Genomic DNA, 20,090 nt, shown 5'->3' with positions numbered 1-20,090 from the left:
AAAATATGAATCAAGTGCAAATATGAAAGTATATCCGGTAATGTAATTTCATCTGTTTTGTCTCTGAAAGAAAAACAATGTAGATAGATACTTTGATAGGGAGCTGCATGATCAAGATTATCACCTAGATAAAAAATAGGAGAAGACCAACAAAGAAGCCTCACGGGCATCCAGGGTTGAAATGATGTACAGCAAGTCTAGAAAACTTATGCCAACAGCAACTGCAGTTAAAATAAGAAATCTAAGCGAAGGCGGCTATTTCTAAATTTTAAATTTCATCCCATGCTTTCTTGTTTGTGTTTTCGATCAGGTCCCACTGTCGTTGACCTGATCGGAACCACAAATGAGATGGGAAAGGCAAATAGAGTATCATTGCTTCCTTAGCAATATGGTTATAATTGATTGTGTTTTCTTGCCTTGACATGCTTTCAACATTCCTTGGAGAAGATCAGATGCTTGTTGTAGTATGTGAATTCCGATAATTTTCAAGCTTGCCTCCAGCTTGTTGATTCTATATTCAAGCTGGTCGTTGCCGTCTTCGAAGTTGGTAAGGAGTTCCTCGTCTCTTGTGAGCTCATCAGGAACACTATCTTCAAAGTTGTGGCATTCTAGAAGCCCTTCAGAACACTTTCTTCAGAAGCCTTAAAGGATACATGTAGGGTCTCTGTGTTTGTTTTAGGTCAAAATGTGTTGATGCACGTTGAAGATGTGGTCCCAACAGTTGAACAACATATTTTTATCGAGCGTTGCTCCACGTATCTTGATTAACCAATTTGATAAATTAGTAAGCATGGAGTTACGTAGCGTGTCATCTAAACCGTCTCTACCAAGCCTATCAAACGTTACGTAACTCTAAGATTATTACTCTATCAAAATAATATGACTGAGTTAGTGCACAAATCAAACGAGCTCAATCTCTCAGCGTTTCTGCTGATCGCTCTTCTCCAATATAGATGACAAGATATCTACTATGCAAAATTCTACACTGTCGCCAGACATATTTGCCTGAGAGCAATTCTTCTGAAGATATCTATTGATGTCTTCTGAAGAATTGCTCCCAGGCAAGTATGTCTGGCAATGGTGTAGACTTTTGCATAGCAGATATCTTGTCATCTATATTAGAGAAGAGTGATCAGCAGAAAGGTTGACAGATAGGGCTTGTTTGATTTGTGCACTAGAGTGATCAGCAGAAAGGTTGACAGATAGGGCTTGTTTGATTTGTGCACTAACTCGGGCATATTTTTTTGATAGGGCAATGAGCTCAGAGCTACGTAATATTTGATAGGCTTGGTAGATCCGGTTTAGATCACACGCTACGTAACTCCATGCTTACTAATTTATCAAATTGGTTGAGCAAGATGCATGGATCAATGCTCGATAAAACTGTGTTGTTCAACTGTTAAGACCACATCTTCAACATGCATCAATACATTTTGACCTAAAACAAACACAGCGACCCTCCATGTATCCTTTAAGGCTTCTGAAGAAAGTGTTCTGAAGGGCTTCTAGAATGCCACAACTTTGAAGGTAGTGTTCCTGATCGAGCTTACAAGAGATGAGGAACCCCTTACCAACTTCAAAGATAGCAACGACCAATTTGAATAGAGAATCAACAAGCTGGAGGCAAGCTTGAAAATTATCGGGATTCACATACTACAGCAAGCATCTGATCTTCTCCAAGGAATGTTGAAAGCATGCTAAGGCACAATCAATTAATCCATATTGCTAAGTAAGTAATTATACTCTATTTGCCTTTTAATCTTGTTTGTGCTTCCAATCATGTCAACGGCAGTGGACCTGATCGAAAACACAAACAAGAAGTCATGGGATGAAATTTAAAATTCATAAATTGCCACCTTCGCTTAGTTTTCTTATTTTAACTGCAGTTGTTGTTGGCGTAAGTTTTCTAGACTTGCTGAACATCATTTCTACCCTCGATGCCTGTGAGGCTGCTTTGTTGGTCTTCTCCTATTTTCTACCTAGGTAATAATCTTGACCACACAGGTCCTTAGCAAAGTGTCCATCTGCATTGTTTTTCTTTCAGAGATACAACAGATGAAATTACATTATCGGATACACTTTCATATTTGCAATTGATTCAGATTTCGCATCTGTTAAGATAATTCCATCGGCCAGATTCGTTAGAAGTAACTTTATACCCTATGTCTCTTCTTCAATTAGCTCAGATGATATAATCTTCCATCAACCACCCATTTTCCCTCGAAAGCATTCTCCTACCGCACCTTCTGGCATATAATCATCACCCGAGCGAGCAACCCAACCATATAAATTTTGGTCGGGGCAATAACTATATTGGTTTTCCATTCTTGTTTGATGCAGTGCGAGGCTTCGAGGGCATTCTAAGGGTCCAATGCACACTTAAAGTTAAGTCCAATCGCTATTGGTTCTTTGCAGTGATGACAAATATTGATCCCTTCTCAAAACTTGACACGCATAAACACGAGCAAGAACCATCAGTAATTCGTAACAGGGTATCTGCACCATCTTCATGAGGTCCTCAGCCTTATCAATTTCAAACCCATCAAACTTAACGGTACAATGCAGGATCTTGTTTGAATGATCAATGCCTAATCGGTTAAAAACTATATTCACAAAAACATTGTACTTTATGTGTGTTGTCCCGGTGACCTTATCAGTAATACATACTTAAATTCCACATATATGATAGTGGATCCATCGGCACGTACCTTATTCTTCTAGACCATCTGTGGCTTAAATTGAATAAACAGATGACTAGTTTGTTGCAACAGATGACATATCTTTTTATATTGTCAAACAATTGAAGATATCTGTTACGACAGTTGATCAACCTGTTGTAGAAATCAAACAAATATATACATCTGTTGCAAAAGATTGCCAGTATATTGTAAGTTATCTAACAGAAATAATATATTTTGCAACAGATTACCCATATGTTAGATTTATTTTAAAGCAATTTTCTTTTCTTTCTGAGATACAATAATTTATAAATAGGTCTCTCCTTATAAATATGGATGATCCAGATTCGTACAAGAATATTCATATTGAGTCCTTGCGTGAACTTCAAAGGCAGTTTGATGAACTCCAGGGAGATTTGACTGACTTCGGAGCAAGGCTGCCGGATGAAAAATGTCCGATTGACAATAATAAGAATAGTAGTAATAATAATTAGGTAATGTTTTTTATTTTAACAATTATTTTTCTCCTTTTGTATATCGGATCTACCCAAGGGATTTAAAAATCTATGAACATTCATTTCATTTTGTTGTCAACTTTGAATTTTTAATTCTTATTTAGTATTTAATAATAATCATTTTGTTTATTCCTTGTTCTCAACATGTCGACGATTGGTGGTAGGGATTGAGTAGCAATTTGTGTCAATAGTTAGAGGTTAATCTGCTATGACAGATCGATCATATGTTGCACCTGGCGGTTATTAATAAAAAAAGGTTATTGTTGTTATTGAGAGGGTGAAAAGAAAAAGACATGACTTTCCGATTATTCAATATGAAAAATATTTCATAAATAAATGATAAACACAATTTATAACCACAATTTTAATAACTAATTGTGACCTTTCACCATTTTTATTTTTGAATTTATTTTTTACATTATTTATTATATAATAAAATAGTTATTATTTTATTAAGGAATTTGAAAAGGTGTTTTTTAATTTATAAAATAAAAAAGTAAGCAAATTTGGATTAATGATATGGTAATAGTTATTTTTTTAAAAAAGGTAGATTATATGTTGCAACAAATAAATTATCTGATACAACAAGTTCACTATGGTTGCAACAGATGATATATCTGTTGTCACAGATGATTTATCTGATGCAACCTATATCGAGTCACAACTCAATAAAAGCGGTTCTTGGAATGAACTAATTAATAATAATCTAAAAAGTCATGACTTATCACAGTATTTCTTAATTTAAGTAAGTCATTACTTTTTATATTAATAAAAATTATATTTAATAAATGGAGGTGAACAGTTAGATTATATGTTGCAACAGATATGTTATCTGATGCAACATATTTTATATTTATTGTAACAGATAATGTATCTGTTGTCACAGATGTGTTATCTGATGCAACAGATATAGAATCTGTTGCCACAACTCAATAAAAATGGTTCTTCGAAAGAACTAATTAATAATAAGTATCTGAAAAGTCATGACTTATATCACAATATTTATTTTCTTAATTTAATCAAAAATGTAATTAATGTATGGAGGTGAATAGTCGCGTCTTTTTACCTCTCATTCAAATTCTATCCTCTATAACTAGGTCCCTCCTTACTCAATCGTTAATTCAACTACACTCTATTTATTTATTACAACTCGTCTTTCATATTACACTCTAGAAGATAAGATTATGGCTGACCCAGTGTGGGACGTTGCTTTTCTGTAAGACGCCGTGAATGAACTTCAGAATCAAGTTCCTGACTTGGAATAGGAACTGGGAGGAGTTAGAGCAAGAATGCTCCACAAGATACACAGGCTAAGGAGGGCCTTGCTACTTTCGGTTAAAGATTGACCATCTGACAATGATGATGATGATGATGATGATGATGATGATAATTAGATTACTATTTTTCTTTTAGTCTATTATATGTATTTTTATTTGTTTTTGTTTAATAAATAAATTATGTTTGATCTTTGATGTTTTAATCCATATTTAATTTTCATTATGTCTATTATCTTCTCAACAAGCATGTCGATGATTCGACGTAAAAAGGAATAATTTAGAATCCAGTAGCAATAGCAAGATTTATCTGTTGGGTTTATGGCAGGGGTTGATGTGTTGTTCAAAATAGATTACTCATATTGCAACAGATAAGGAGTTGATGTAACAGATAAATAGTCTGTTTCAACAGATGACTAGTTTATTGCTTTACTTGGATCTGACATTTTAATTTGTACTCCCTTCATCTCAAATTACCCGTCCCAAATTGAGATTACACATTTATTAAGAAAAATAATTAATAACATGTCTAGTTTACCATAACCCACTGATCAGTTGGTGGGATAGTAGACGTGTTTGAAATAACCATTGTTTGCTATTCAGTCAAAATTTCATAAGAGAAGAAAGCTTTTAATGTCGGTCGGCGTATAGTCCCCCTATTAAATAATGTTTCCATTTTAATTTAAAGAAAAAGTGATTAATCCAAAGGGTAAAACTTGGATTTTTTTTAATCTTTTCTTGATTAATGAAAAAGACAAGTAAAACAAGAAATCGAATTAGGAAATTTGGGACGGATAATTGGACGTAAGGAATAATTTTGAATCCAGTAGCAATAGCAAAAGTTGAAAACATATTGGTTATCTGTTGAGTTTATGGCATGGGTTGATTTGTATTGTTTCAAATAGATTAATCATTCGTTGCAACAGATAATTAGTCTGGTGCAACAAATAAACATTCTGATGCAACAGATAATTAGTCTGGTGCAACAGATAAATATCCTGATACAACAGATAATACGTCTGATGCAATAGATAAATAGTCTGATGCAACAGATTGCTCATCTGATGCACCAGATGATTGATCTGTTTAAATTATGGGTACTTATGCTGGATTCATGATCGGGGTTCTATCCATTGTTGGAAAAACAGAAGTGTATCCAGATGACAAATACGAATAAAAATCATAATTTCACTTACCAAAGTCACCTATGAAGTAATGCCAAAGTGGAAAGTGATGTAGTAAACAAAATTTGACCTAAGAAATTGATCAGATCGCAGTAGTAGCGTTGTACCAACAACAACAACAACAACAAATAGTCGACAAGAAGAAGATGAATATGATAATGAAGTAGAAGATGATGATAATGAAGCAAAAGATGATGAATAAAGCAGCAAAAATAGAAACAATGAATAATAAAAATTGCTAAGAGAGAGAAAACAACAATGGATGAGAAGAGAGAGAAAGACGTCTTTTTTTCCTCCGTTTCCCGTTATTTTAGGTATACATAGGGATCAAAGTATAAATTTAAAAACTTGTTGCTTATTTTCAAGCTTTCCCAACTTTCTTAATCCATAATAAAGTAATTGTCACCTCTAACTAATAATTAAGACTTGTGTCACTTACACCTCATTTTAAAACTCTTTTGACACTTGTGGCCCAAACCCCAGGAAGGTGGCTGCCCTATGTCAAAAATTTAACCTCCGGTGATTTTACACTTAAATTAGTTATTTAATATACAACATAATAAATTTATATTTTTTTACTATAGTGACAAATTTAATGATCATATGTAAGATTAACTCATCAAAAGAACAAGACAAAAAGTTATGGTAATATTCAACTCACCTTTCCATCGAGGAACTTAGCCCAAAAACGTGCAATTGCGCTTTCGTAAGGATATTTAGGCAAAATGGAAGGGCCTTCAAATGCCTCATCAATATATTCAAGAATAATCATTGACTTGCGAATGGGCTTTCCATTGTGAATTAGCACTGGAATTTTCTTGAGAACAGGATTAGATTCAAGAAGAAAAGGGCTTTTATTCTGTAGATCTTCTTCTATAAATTCATATTTAACTCCCTTAACTTTCAAAGCCCATTCAACTCTACGACTATAAGAACTACTACCAACACCAAGCAACTTCACTTCTGTCATTTTTGTGTTAGAAGATATGTCTTAGTGATGGATTAGTACTCTGATTTCCTCTTTTTCTTATAAGTTTGAAAGTTTCTTGTTGGCCAAGAACGAGTATTTTTCTTCTTTAATTTCATTATTTTGGCTATTGTCTTTGTGTACTACAATATGAGGAAGTCAAAAGTATAGTTCTTTTGGAACAAGGAAGTTTCTTAAGTAGGCATCACACATAAGACAATCTTTGGGTGAATGATGAGTCAAAAGTGATTATATAGTTGGGTTTTTTTTACTGTCAACTTGAGGGCTTTTGACAGCTGGTTAAATAATTAGCTATGAGCAGGGCAGCTCAATCAATATATTGGCCTAAAGCAAAATTTTATGAGGAGGTCTTTATAATATTTTTTTTGTGAAAAAGAACAAGAAAAAATTCATATATATCATTTGAAATCTATTTCTTTTTAATTTTATTTTGATAGGTAAAGTCATTACCAATTTTTTCAGTAATGAATCTCTTCTAATATCTTTTTTTAAAAAAAAAAAAGTAGTTCATTTAATCTCTCCTAAGACATATTTCTTACTTAGAATTTTATTATTTGCTAAAAGATTATGAAAGTTTCTTTTTAAAACAGTATTAAAGTTTCAAATCCTTCTTCCTTTTTAAGATTAAGATGATGTTGATACAAGCCACTACATGTTACCTTGCTCGAAACAAAAATACAAGACCACTTACCTCTACTAAATGATTTCCCCTTCAACTGTATCATTGAAGTTCTCGATGTGGAAAATGCTGGAGGGTTGGCAGTCATATGGGATGACTCTCTTCTTGAGCTGGATGATATTGCAACCACAGATCAGGAAATATATGTTATTGTCAAGGTAAGACAAAAACATACTCTTGGTTATTTAGCTGTATTTATACTAGTACATAAAATGCTATGGGAGAATCTGAAAAATATAAAGGATAACTACAAAGGTAAGTGGTTGATGGGAGAAGACTTCAATGAAGTCCTATCAAATGCAGAAAAAAAAAAGAGGTAAGTTGATTGACCGTTCTTGTTCTTCTGACTTCCTCAATATGATTAACCACTGTGAACTTATTGACTTAGGATTTAAAGGTAGTAAATACACTTGGCTAAATAAAAGATTCAAAAATCATAGCTCTCTCATTTTAGAAAAGCTAGATAGGATTCTTGCAACGCATGATTGGTTGGTATCTTATCTGAATGCTCACGTGCTTCACCTGCCACGTACCCATTCGGATCACTGTCCATTGCTCATCACAGTGTATAATGATGATCCAACGCTTAGGGAAAAATTTGCCGTCTTAAAAAAATGTGGGAAATGCACCCGAATTTTAAAAAAAATAATCACTCAGGTATGGGAAAACAACCCGACACTTAAAAATGTTGTCCACATATTTGCTCATAAAGCATCTACATGGGCATGCACTAATATTGGTAATATCTTTGCTCGTAAGAATAATTTGTTAAGTAGAATTAGGGGTATTCAACAATCGAATAACTACTTATATAGCTCTTTCCTCCAGAAACGAGAAAAAGAACTTATAGATGACTTTAACATAATTCTAAAAATGGAAGAAGACTATTGGAAGATGAAATCGAGGATTAATTAGCTTAACGAGGGTAATGCGAATACCAAATTCTTTCATACTTCGACTCTAATTAGAAGGAAAAAAAATAGGATCGTAACCCTTAGACTAGATAACAACTCCTATATACATGATCAAGCAGGGATCATTCGCCATACTTATGATTTCTTCAATGACCTATTTAACCCAAACCACCAAAAATCTCTCATGGTCACTATCCCGAAGAGTAGGATTTACTTGGGTGAAGTAGATAAGGAAGACCTAGGAAGAATGCCAACAAAAGTTGAAATTAAGAATGCGGTCTTCTCATTCCAACCCTTTAAGGCTCCTGGCCCAGATGGCCTCCATCCTTTTTTCTATCAAAAGTATTGGGATATAGTGAGCCATACTGTTCACGACTTTTGCTTTAGAACTTTCAAAAACTTTAAAATTGATGAAAGCATAAATGGTACGCATATTTGTCTTATTCCTAAGGGAGAAAACGCCCAAACCCTCCAAAACTACCGCTCTATTAGTCTATGTAATACTTCTTACAAAATCATTACCAAAATAATTTCTACAACACTGAGGCCTTTGATGGAAAAGATCATAGGGCCATGTCAGACGAATTTCCTTAAGAACAGACAAGCGGCTGACAATGCCATTATTATTCAAGAAATAGTTAAACATTTTCAAAATAAAAAGGGTAAACTTGGTAATATCATAATGAAAATAGATCTGGAAAAAGCTTTCGACAAACTCGAGTGGTCTTTTATCCATCATACTCTTCATTTCTTTAATTTTCCTGCCAATATCATCAATCTTATCATGTCCTGTATTTGTACCAGCTCTGTTTTCATACTAATCAACAGAACTAGAACTGACTTCTTCAGCCCATCTAGGGGAATTAGACAAGGCGATCCTATGTCCCCGTACATTTTTATTCTATGCATTGAGGTCCTAGCTCATAATATTAACCAAGAATTAGAGGCTGGTAGACGGGAACCTATAAGGATCTCTAGACATGGACCCAAAGTTTCTCACTTGTTTTTCGTTGATGACCTAGTCCTTATGTCTACTACAAATACAAATAGTTGCTTAAGTATAAAACACATTATTGATAATTTTTGTCTTTAGTCGGGTCAAAGTACTAATGTTGGAAAGTCTAAGATTTTATTCTCCAATAATTGTGAGAGTAGTATAATAATGAGATAACTAGTCTCTTTAACATGGCCTCTTGTAAGAACTTTGGCAAGTACTTGGGATTTCCGATCTTCAGAGCAAAGCCTACTAATCAGGACTAAGTTTTCATCATCGATAACCTTAAGAAAAAACTGGCGGGGTGGAAAACAAAATTCCTAAATATGGCGGGTAGGACCACTCTGACTAAAGCCTGTCTAAACAGTATTTCGACCCACATTATGCATTATATTAAGCTACCTGCTTCAATCACTAAAATTATTGACAAAATTCAACGTAATTTCATATGGGGTACTACGGATGAAAAAAAAATCCACCTTCTTAGTTGGAACACTTTAGTCAGCCCCAAAGAGGAGGGAGGCCTGGGCATTCAAAAGACAGCTTTTAAGAATAAAGCTTTGCATGCAAAACTTGCTTGGAAAATGTTTAATAACCAAAACTCTCTGTGGGCATCCCTATTAATTCACAAATACTCTAGGAACAAGGTGATTGGAGTGGACAACAGGGGTAAGTCTAATAACTGTAGTACCATTTGGAAAATTATTTTGAATGGGTGGAATATTTGCATGGAAAATATGAATTGGGATCTAGGTGACTGGAAGAATATTAGGTTCTGGAAAGACACTTGGTCGACCTTTAAACAACCTATATCTACCCAAGTAAACTACACATTCAATCTTGGAGAAGAGGACACTACCGTGTCCAAGCTATATAAAAAATGGTAGTTGGGATTTAGGTCCCCTCGAACTCGTGCTGCCCAGGCATATAACGGATACCATTTACGCCACTTTCATTCCTGACATAGAAGGTATGGAAGATAAAAATAAGTGTACACTTGTTACTAACAACCGTTTCCACACTTCCAAAGCTTATCAATACGTTCATAGTAAAGAAAAGCGAAATGTTCAGTGTAATAAAAACTTTACTTGGATTTGGAAGTTACATTGTCCTGCTAAAATGAAGTACTTCATTTGGTTGCTTTACCATAACAAGCTACCAACTGCTTACTACTTACAAAAAATTGGCATGAATGTGGATCCGGTGTGTTTTTACTGTCAACAAACGGAAACCTTAGACCAGATACTAAGGTCATGCCCCAAAGTCTTAATCTTTTGGAGAGCTAATAATATGGGGACACTCATTGAACAGTCTAGGCAGCTATCGACCAAGGATTGGCTAAGACAGTGTAATAGGGCCAAAAACTTAAAAATAGGTAGTTACCTTACATGGCATGAGGCATTTCCATTTTTATCTTTGGAATATATGGCTTTCCAGGAACGATAGTCTCTTCAATAAGAGAAAAAGCCCAATTCCAATCCAACTTAGCCAGGATAGGGCTATAGAATTTAAGTTCTTAGCAGGCAGCCATAATTATGCTAGGAATAAACTGTACACTAAACCATGCTAGAAGCCACCGGATGAAGGGTTGAAACTTTACGTCGATGGATCCTATGATGCCACTTCTAATGCGGGAGGGGCTGGCGGTTTGCTAAGAAATGCTTATGGAGACTGGGTGTGGGGGTTTAACGCGAAGTTCACTGCTCTATCCGCTATACATGCTGAAACCTTAGCGCTATATTTGGGTCTCAAAATGGCAAAAAAATTACAGTGTGATAAACTTATTGTGGCTACGGATTCAACTGCATTACAATTGGCACTGAATGATACACTGGTAGCTGATAAAAATTTGATCTCTTTGTGCAGGGTTCTTCTTCAGGAGTTGGGGATCGCGGGGATACACCGTGAAGATAGGAGGTCTAACGAAGCTGTGGATACCCTGGTTAAGGAAGGTAGGAAGAAAGAAGTAACCAAGTTTTTTGAAGAATGGGCAGTTCCCCTTTGTTTATTTGTAGAGCTATCGCAGTAGACAAAGCAGTAACTTCTTTTGATGGCCAAATTTTGGACTCTTACTCTTAACACTATCACTATGCTGGATAGTAATATTACGTCTGTAAGGCAATATATGCCAGTAGTTATGCCAGTAGCTACTAATAGGTGTGATCTATGTCATTGCAATAGGTGTGATAATGTTATTATGTGTACTAAGTGTAATACTACTAGTCTAAACAATGACCCACCAGGGGCATACCTGCAGCTTTGTATACTTATGATGCTTATTAAGTAATGAATAAAAGTCTTTTTCAACCGAAAACAAAGAGGCAAGAAAATATTATTCACTTATGGCCCATATAAGGATTGATGCCCATTTTATTTTCATCTGTTATTTGTCTCAATTTATGTGGTACTATTTAACTAGGCATATTTATTTTTTAAAACAAGTCTTAGAACAATTTATGTGATACTATTTTCTAATAAATCAATATTCAAAATCATTCCATTCTGGATATTTGGTTATAACAAGTCTTAGATTCTTATATAATTATAAATAGTTTCATTGAAGATAAAAAAAGAGTTTTAAAGTTAATTTTTTCAAAATATAAAGGTATCATCTTTTTTTGTTTCTTAACAAACTTCAAAAAATATGCTACATAAGAAACATAAAAAGTTGAAAAATCATATTTTGTTCTTTAAAACACTAAATATAAGTATATAGATATATTTTATTTAAAAAATATTATAATACACCTAATAGGAAAATTTGGGGCCTTCAAAAATGTGAGGCCTAAGGCAGCTGCTTCAGCAGCTTTACACTTTGGCCGGCACTGGCTACGAGCAAATTTATATTATTTTATACGAGATTTAATTATTCATGCATAAGTTATTTCATTATGTGTACTACATAAAATTATATATATAAATTACTTTAACTTATACATGTATTTTAATTATGCGGGTTTCTAAATGTTAACCCAAGCAAAAATACTTTCACTAACCATATTTTATGAAGCTAAGACAATAATCAACAAACAGTTAAGTAAAAAAATGATTACCATGGTGTCACGAGTAGTAGTTTTCAATCAGTTATATTTTAAAAAAAATTCAAGTTACTTTAATATTTTTGAAAATATGCCACATAATTTTTCAAGTTATTATTCAGTAATCATATAGAAAACTAAGTAGATAAAAAAAGGAAAAAACAACTGACACATAATTACGATAATCATGCAATGCGCAATGCATATTAATCGAACTTCAATTTGATATCAAATATCGAGTAGAAAAATAAAAAAATAAAATAAAAATGACAATCAACTCTCCTTTCCATCAAGCACTTAGCAGATAAAAATATCCAAGTGTCGTTTGCGTTTGCAATGACGATTTATCTCGTGCCACCAAACACATACTCCTATTACAATATGTACAAGTCAAACGCAGTTTATTTAATTTTGACTAATATTTTTTATTCATCTCATATGTTATTCATTAGTTCGATTAATTCAAATTCATCTGGCTTAAAATCTACTAATGACCATAATGTATACAAGTTTTTTTTTTTCTGTTGTAAGGCTTATATTATACATAACCAAAAAAAAACGATCCTCTTTGCTTCTTGAATCCAATCCAATTCACAAAAAAGTTCCAGTGCTAATTCACAATGGCAAGCCCATTTGTGAGTCCATGGTGATTCTCGAGTACATCGGTGAAACATTTGAAGGCCCTTCCATCTTGCCTAAAGACCCTTATGACCGAGCTTTAGCTCGTTTTTGGGGTAAGTTTCTTGATGATAAGGTAAGTACTTCATTCTATCTATTCTGATATGGATAGTTTAGCGTTATGTTATTACATTTACTTTAGATCCGATCTCATATAGAATAAATATATATAGAGAGAGCGCTTTTGGAATACTTTTTTTGGCAATTAACTATGAATATACCATACCAACAAGCAAGAACAACTATTACAACCTACAAAAGGATAAGAGATCTGGTTACCTGGCACAGGTTAAACCAACTACCTCCATCCCAGATTCGATCCATTGCCTAACGCTTTTCATATCTGCTTCTCGTAGTTTCTTTGAATTTGAGTATACTATTAAATTACCTCTTGAATAATAACTCCTTATATAAAATACAGAATATATACAGATAGATTATATAGATTACATATAATTACTTTAGTAAATTTGATTGTAAATCAGGATTTTACCATTTAAAGTTAGAAGAAGAAAATATATGTATTAATGAAGATAGTAGTAGAAGGGTATTACAGTAGATATTATACGCCTATGATAGATACAGGAGGAAAAATTACAAGATTATGAAGAGGAAGAATTATTAAACAGTATAGAAAACTCTGACTTATTTGATAAAACTAAATTTAGATATTCCCCAAAATATTATTTAGATGAATAAAGTACAAAAATTACCAAAATATAAAGAATTAAAGCAAATAATATCTAAGAAACGTAAAGAATTAAAAATAAGGATAGAAAGACTACAATATAACGTTATTGCCGGAGTTAGTAAAAACTCAATAAATGCACAAAAAGAAGAAATATCAAATTTAGAATCGACAATAGATAATCTAGAATATAAATACCAACATGATCTATTAACAATTAAATAAAAAATGAACAAAGAAGAATTTATAATAGATTAAAAAATATATGAAAACCATGAAGGATTAAAAATAAAAATAGTATTTTCTAATCTAAGAAGAAGGTATAAGAAAATAGGTGAACATTTATATTTAATGTTAGAAAAAGAAGAATTAAAATTAGAAGATAAATTGACAGTTATGGTAAGAATAGAAAAAGAAAATGAAGAAATAGAAAGAAAAAAGGAAATAGAAAAAATAAAACAACAAACTACAGAAGAAATACGAAAAATAGAAGAAACTAAAAATAGTACAATTGCTGAATTAGAAAGAGAACTACAAATGCTAAAAGATTTGTATGAAAAAAAAGACAGAAAGAAAAAGAAGAAAAAGATAAAGAACAAAAATTATTAAATGGGAAAATCAATTTAAAGAAAAATTAGAAATAAGCAATAAAGAAATAGAAACCAGGGAATTAGAAATAAATACAATAGATGTTGAAGAAACAGATAATTATGATTCAGAAGATAGTGAAACATATACAGAAATTTTAACAAATACAAAAAATTTAGAAATCAATGAAAAACAAGAAGTAATTAATGAAGAAAACTTAGAAAATAGAAACACAGAAATAAATACTCTTGATAAAAAAGAAAATGAAAATATAATACCTAGAACATCAGAAATAAGAAAACCTACATATTATAAGAATAAATTTAAAAGATATAATCTAAAAGATGAATATGACAAATGGACACCAAAACAAATATTTAATAAAAATTATAACCTTTTAGACTTAGATTGTGAAATAGACACAGAAAAAATAATACAATTATGGATAGGATATATGACAAAACAATTATTAGATAATAATATAAACGTAACAGATGCACCAGAATATATAGAAAAAATACTAATAGGAATAGTGAAATTATGGTTTTCAAATTTAACTGAAAATAGCAAGAAGGTATTAAGAACTGATAAACCTACAGAAGGAACATCATCAACAACTACAACTAAATTAACACCTATAGAATTATTAAAAAAATATGAAATAGCTATAAACGATGAATTTAGCAGCATGACAACAACAGAAGAAGAACAAAATGAAGAGAAAGATACAAATAAGAATTTAATGTTAAAATTAGCAATATGTAATATGTGTTACATAGATGAGTATACTTGCGCATTTAAAGAATATTATTATAAAGGAACATAAAATACAGAAGAAATAAAAGAAATAAGAAAATTATAATTTAATAAATTACCTGAACCATTTAGTTCAAAAATAATAAAAAGTTGGGATGAAGCAAAAATAGTAGATACATTAGGAGCAAGAATAAAATTTTTACAAAAATGGTATAGAAACCTATGTGAAAAATATAAAGAATAAATAAAAATAGAAAAAACATTAATAAGAAATTTAGCATGTTGCAAAGATAAAATAGCAGCTCAATTTGGATGCGAAGAAAGATATTATAAGAAAGAAAAAAGACATAAGAAATATAAGAAATACAAAAAATTAAAATATAAATATAAGAAACCAAGAAAAGATATTATGTAAAAAATTATAAACATAAAAGACCATATAGGAAAAAGAAATCTATAAAAGAATATACTTGTTATAATTGCGGAAAATTAGAACATTTAGATAGAGATTGTAAATTACCCAAAAAACTCAAAAAATAAATAAATATCATAAATAAAAAATACAAAATACAGAATACATGCAGATAGATTATATAGATTACGAATTAGAAAGTGAAGACAATATATATGAAATTTCAGAGAATGAAACAGATAATGAAATAGATAGTGAATTGGATGAATTAAATGACTGAAGAAGATATAAAAATAATAACAAAGGAAGAATATTTAAGTGAAGAAGGAACAGATCAAAAAATAATATTTGATAGTCACATATTTGATGAAATAAAAGGAAAAGAATTAGATTTAAGTGTAGAAAAAATATTTAAAATACCAATAGTAAAAAACATATTTAGTAAAAGAAAAGAAGAATACTACGTAGTAAGCCAAAAAGAACATGTAATAGACTGTAGATATGCAAAAGGTAAAGCTAGTATACCACTAGTAACAAAAAGGATAATTAATAAAGAAATAAACGATATAAAAATTAGAGACCCAATAAAATACGTACACCTAGGAGGTACAGAGATATTAATAAAAGCATGTTTCAGAGAAGGAATAGATACACCAATAGAATTATGCCTAGTAGATGATAGAATTATAAAACCAATAGAAAAAATTATAATAACTGCCATAAAAGGAAATTTAATATACCAAAAATTTTAATTTATAATAAGTGCAAATTATTCAGTAACAATAACAGATAAAAATATAGATAAATAATTAGTATTATATTGGAAAATATCAGGAATAGAACTAACCCCAGGAAGTAAAATATTTACAGCAAGATGTAAAAATCTATATGTATTAACAACAAAACATAAAATAACGAGAAAAAATAAAATTAATAAAATACAAATAGAAAGTCCTTTCAAACAATTTGTAAAATCAATTGATAATAATGATTACCGTTATAGAGACATAGACATAGAAGAAAATTTAGAAATAATAAATGATAGAATAAGCACAACAAAAAGAATAGCTTATGAAAAACCAGAATCATCAAGTTCATCAAAAAGAACAAGTTATGAAACAAGTTCAACAACTAATTTAAACCAATATTACATAACAGGAACACTAAATGAGAAAGAATATTTAATACACTTAAATACAGGACAAGAAGAAAATTATATAGCAAGATATCTAATAAAAAATGAGGAAATAAAATCTGACAATAATATATGCCCAGATCTACCAAGAAGCTTAATAAACACTAAAAATATAGTCGAAAAGGAAATAACAATACGAGTTAGAAAAATAAAAATAGAATTTGAAATAAAGGAAGAAATGCAAAAAGCAAACATAATATTAGGAATAAAATGGCTAGAACAAGTAAAACCATATAATATAGAGCATACACAATTATCTGTAACATATAATAGAGAGAAATTATTCTTAAGAAGAGCTTTAACGTGATATGAAAATATATGTATTAATGAAGATAGTAGTAGAAGGGTATTACAGTAGATATTATACGTCTATGATAGATACAAGAGCAGAAGCTAATTTATGTAGATATAATTGTTTACCAAAAAGTAAATGGGATAAATTAAAGACACCAATAATAGTTAAAGGATTTAATAACGAATGAAGCTTAATTACCTATAAAGCTAAGAATGTAAAAACACAAGTATAGGATAAAATATTAACAATAGAAGAAATCTATAATTATGAGCTAACATCAAAAGATATACTCTTAGGAATGCCGTTTTTAGATAAATTATACCCACATATAATAACTAGAACGGATTGGTGGTTTACAACACCATGTAAACAGAAAGTAAGAGCAAAAAGAGTTACTAATAAAATAAGAAAGAAAACTGATTGGATAGAAGAAACTAAAAAAATTACACAAAAATTAGAAAATATAAAAAATACTGAAGATACAATAGAATTGTTCGTATTTTCAATAAATAAAAAGGAAATAACTATATTTTCAATAAGTAAGATAGAAATAATTAAGAAAAAATTAAAATAATTATATAGTGAAGATTCATTAAAAGGATGAGAAAAACATAAAACCACTATAAAAATTGAATTAATAGATAAAAATAGCACAACAACTCAAAAACCATTAACATATAATTTTGACGATTTAAAAGAATTTAAAATGCACATAGAAGAATTATTAGAAAAACAATACATACAAAAAAGTAATAGTAAACATAATAGCCCAACATTTATAGTAAATAAATATAGTGAACAAAAAAGAGGAAAAAGTAGAATGGTTATTGATTATAGAAATTTAAATGCAAAAACTATGACATATAATTACCCAATACCAAATAAGATATTAAAAATAAGACAAATACAAGGATATAATTACTTTAGTAAATTTGATTGTATATCAGGATTTTACCATTTAAAGTTAGATGAAGAATCTAAGGAATTAACCGCATTTACGGTACCACAAGGATTTTATGAATGGAATGTACTACCATTTGGATATAAAAATGCACCAGGTAGATATCAACATTTTATGAATAGTTATTTTAAATAATTGTCTAATTGTATAGTATATATAGATGATATACTATTATATCCAAAGACCAAAGGAGAACATTTAAAATTATTAAAACAATTTACGAATATAATAGAAAAATCGGGAATAAGTTTAAGTGAAAAGAAAGCTGAAATTATGAAAAATCAGATAGAATTTTTAGGAATACAAATAGATAAAAGTGGAGTAAAAATGCAACAACATATAGCACAAAAAATAATAAATTCAAAAGAAGAATTAGATATAAAAAAGAAATTACAATCATTTTTAGGATTAGTAAACCAAGTAAAAGAATATATACCAAAACTAGCAGAAAATCTAAAGCCCTTACAGAAAAAACTAAAAAAGGATGTAAAATATAATTATAACGAAGAAGATAAAAAACAAGTTCAGAAAATAAGAATACTTTGTAAAGAATTACCAAAATTACAATTTCCAGATGAAAATAGAAAATTTATATATATAGTAGAAGCAGATGCTAGTGAATGTAGTTATGGAGGAGTACTTAAATATAGATATGAAGAAGAAAAATTAGAACACCATTGTAGATACTACTCAGGTACGTTTAATGAAACAGAAATAAAATGAAAAATAAATAGAAAAGAATTATGCTCATTATATAAATGTTTATTAGCATTTGAGCCATATATTGTATATAACAAGTTTATTGTACGAACAGATAATACACAGGTACGTTGGTGGCTAACAAAGAAAATACAAAATTCAGTTACAACAAAAGAGATTCGGAGACTAGCCTTGAATATATTAAATTTCACATTTATAATTGAAGTAATTAGTATTAACAAAAATGTTATTGCAGATTACATATCAAGACAAAGCTACACAGACTGATATAATAGAAGAGGATACTCTAAAAAAGATATTCAACACCCTAACTACGCTTTCAATGAAAGTGGACAGTATGGGTAATGAAATAGAAAATCTAAAGACTAATGAAGTTAAACTAAAGTCTATAACTACAAATTAGCTAACTCAGCAGTGTGCAGAGCTATGTCGATCGGAAGACATTAAAATTTCAGAGTTAGAAGGAGACGTTGGGACACTCCATAAAACCCATAACGTTTATCAATCTACTTCTGTAGGTACAAGCAAAGGAGTTAGGAAAAACACATATATGAACCTAAATAGGCTATTTGATAAACCATTTATTCCAAATACACCAAAAGATCCTATGTTCATACCTCCACAAATTACCACATACCGAGATAGTTTAAACCAAGACAAAAAGATCTACAACTATATAGCCCGAACATACATAAAAAATATTTACAAAATACAAACCTTCTTAAATACCAACCCCAGAGCTATAAACATCCAAGAACCACATACGAATTATATAACCCAGAAGCTAACCGGATACAATAAGCTAATTGTTTTACCCAAAATCAAACCAAGTCTAGTTAAAACCTGTTACGAATATGGACTACTTAGTACCATATATACCCAAGACGAAAATGAAATATCCAATATACCCGAAATATATGATTAATTTAGCATTTTTAAAAGAATAACCAAAGGTAACCTATTTTTTCTAAAATCTTACACGGCACCAGCAGAGATATTGTATGATGAAGTTAAATCACCTATACAAGTTGTAAAAATAGGAATGACCTGAGATATGATTATACCAGAAGATATTATTCCACAACCAGAAATACCTAGAATTAAGATACAAAATTTTTATGCAAATAAGAGAATTATCGGACTATCCACAATTCTTCAAGAGTTAGCAAACACTTATCGCAACAGAAATCCCATATGGAGTTATTATTCAAGAGGTAATGTAATAGTATACTCAAATTCAAAGGAACTACGAGAAGCAGATATGGCAAACGGCAATGGATCTTGACTTTACTCAATCCAGAGATAAAACCTATCACCAGAGCTATTAGAGAAAAATTTATTTTGGAAGAATTATTAACCAGATATTGCAAGTTAATTGGACATAAATATCCAGACCATCAATGTTCAAAATGTAATGGAGAAGATAATATTATCCCAGAAGTTCAATTGGAATAGAAGAAGATAAAAGCAACAGCTGAAAGATGCAAGATATGAAGCAATAATAGAGATACAGAGCAATAAAAAGAAGATAAC

At 30.8% G+C, this 20,090-nt stretch overlaps 2 protein-coding genes across 2 annotated transcripts in view; one reads left to right on the top strand and one right to left on the bottom strand.

The window, feature by feature from the left end:
• The window catches only part of LOC107857906 (probable glutathione S-transferase), a 35,233-nt gene extending 28,612 nt beyond the window's left edge, over positions 1-6,621 (bottom strand). Inside the window, exon 1 of the mRNA XM_047396232.1 lies at positions 6,313-6,621. Coding sequence (XP_047252188.1) covers positions 6,313-6,621 — 309 coding nt within the window. The remainder of the gene's footprint in view (positions 1-6,312) is intronic.
• Positions 6,622-10,345: 3,724 nt separating this feature from the next.
• On the top strand, positions 10,346-11,255 carry LOC124887060. Its single transcript, XM_047396231.1, has 2 exons — positions 10,346-10,429; positions 10,797-11,255. Exons 1-2 carry the CDS (start codon positions 10,346-10,348, stop codon positions 11,253-11,255), a joined length of 543 nt encoding a protein of 180 aa, XP_047252187.1.
• The last annotated feature ends 8,835 nt before the right edge of the window (positions 11,256-20,090 follow it).

The sequence above is a fragment of the Capsicum annuum genome, chromosome 9, assembly GCF_002878395.1.
Source record: "Capsicum annuum cultivar UCD-10X-F1 chromosome 9, UCD10Xv1.1, whole genome shotgun sequence".
NCBI classification, from domain to species: domain Eukaryota; kingdom Viridiplantae; phylum Streptophyta; class Magnoliopsida; order Solanales; family Solanaceae; genus Capsicum; species Capsicum annuum.
The sequence above is the reverse complement of the archived record's forward strand: the minus strand, read 5'-3'. Positions and strand labels throughout refer to the sequence as shown.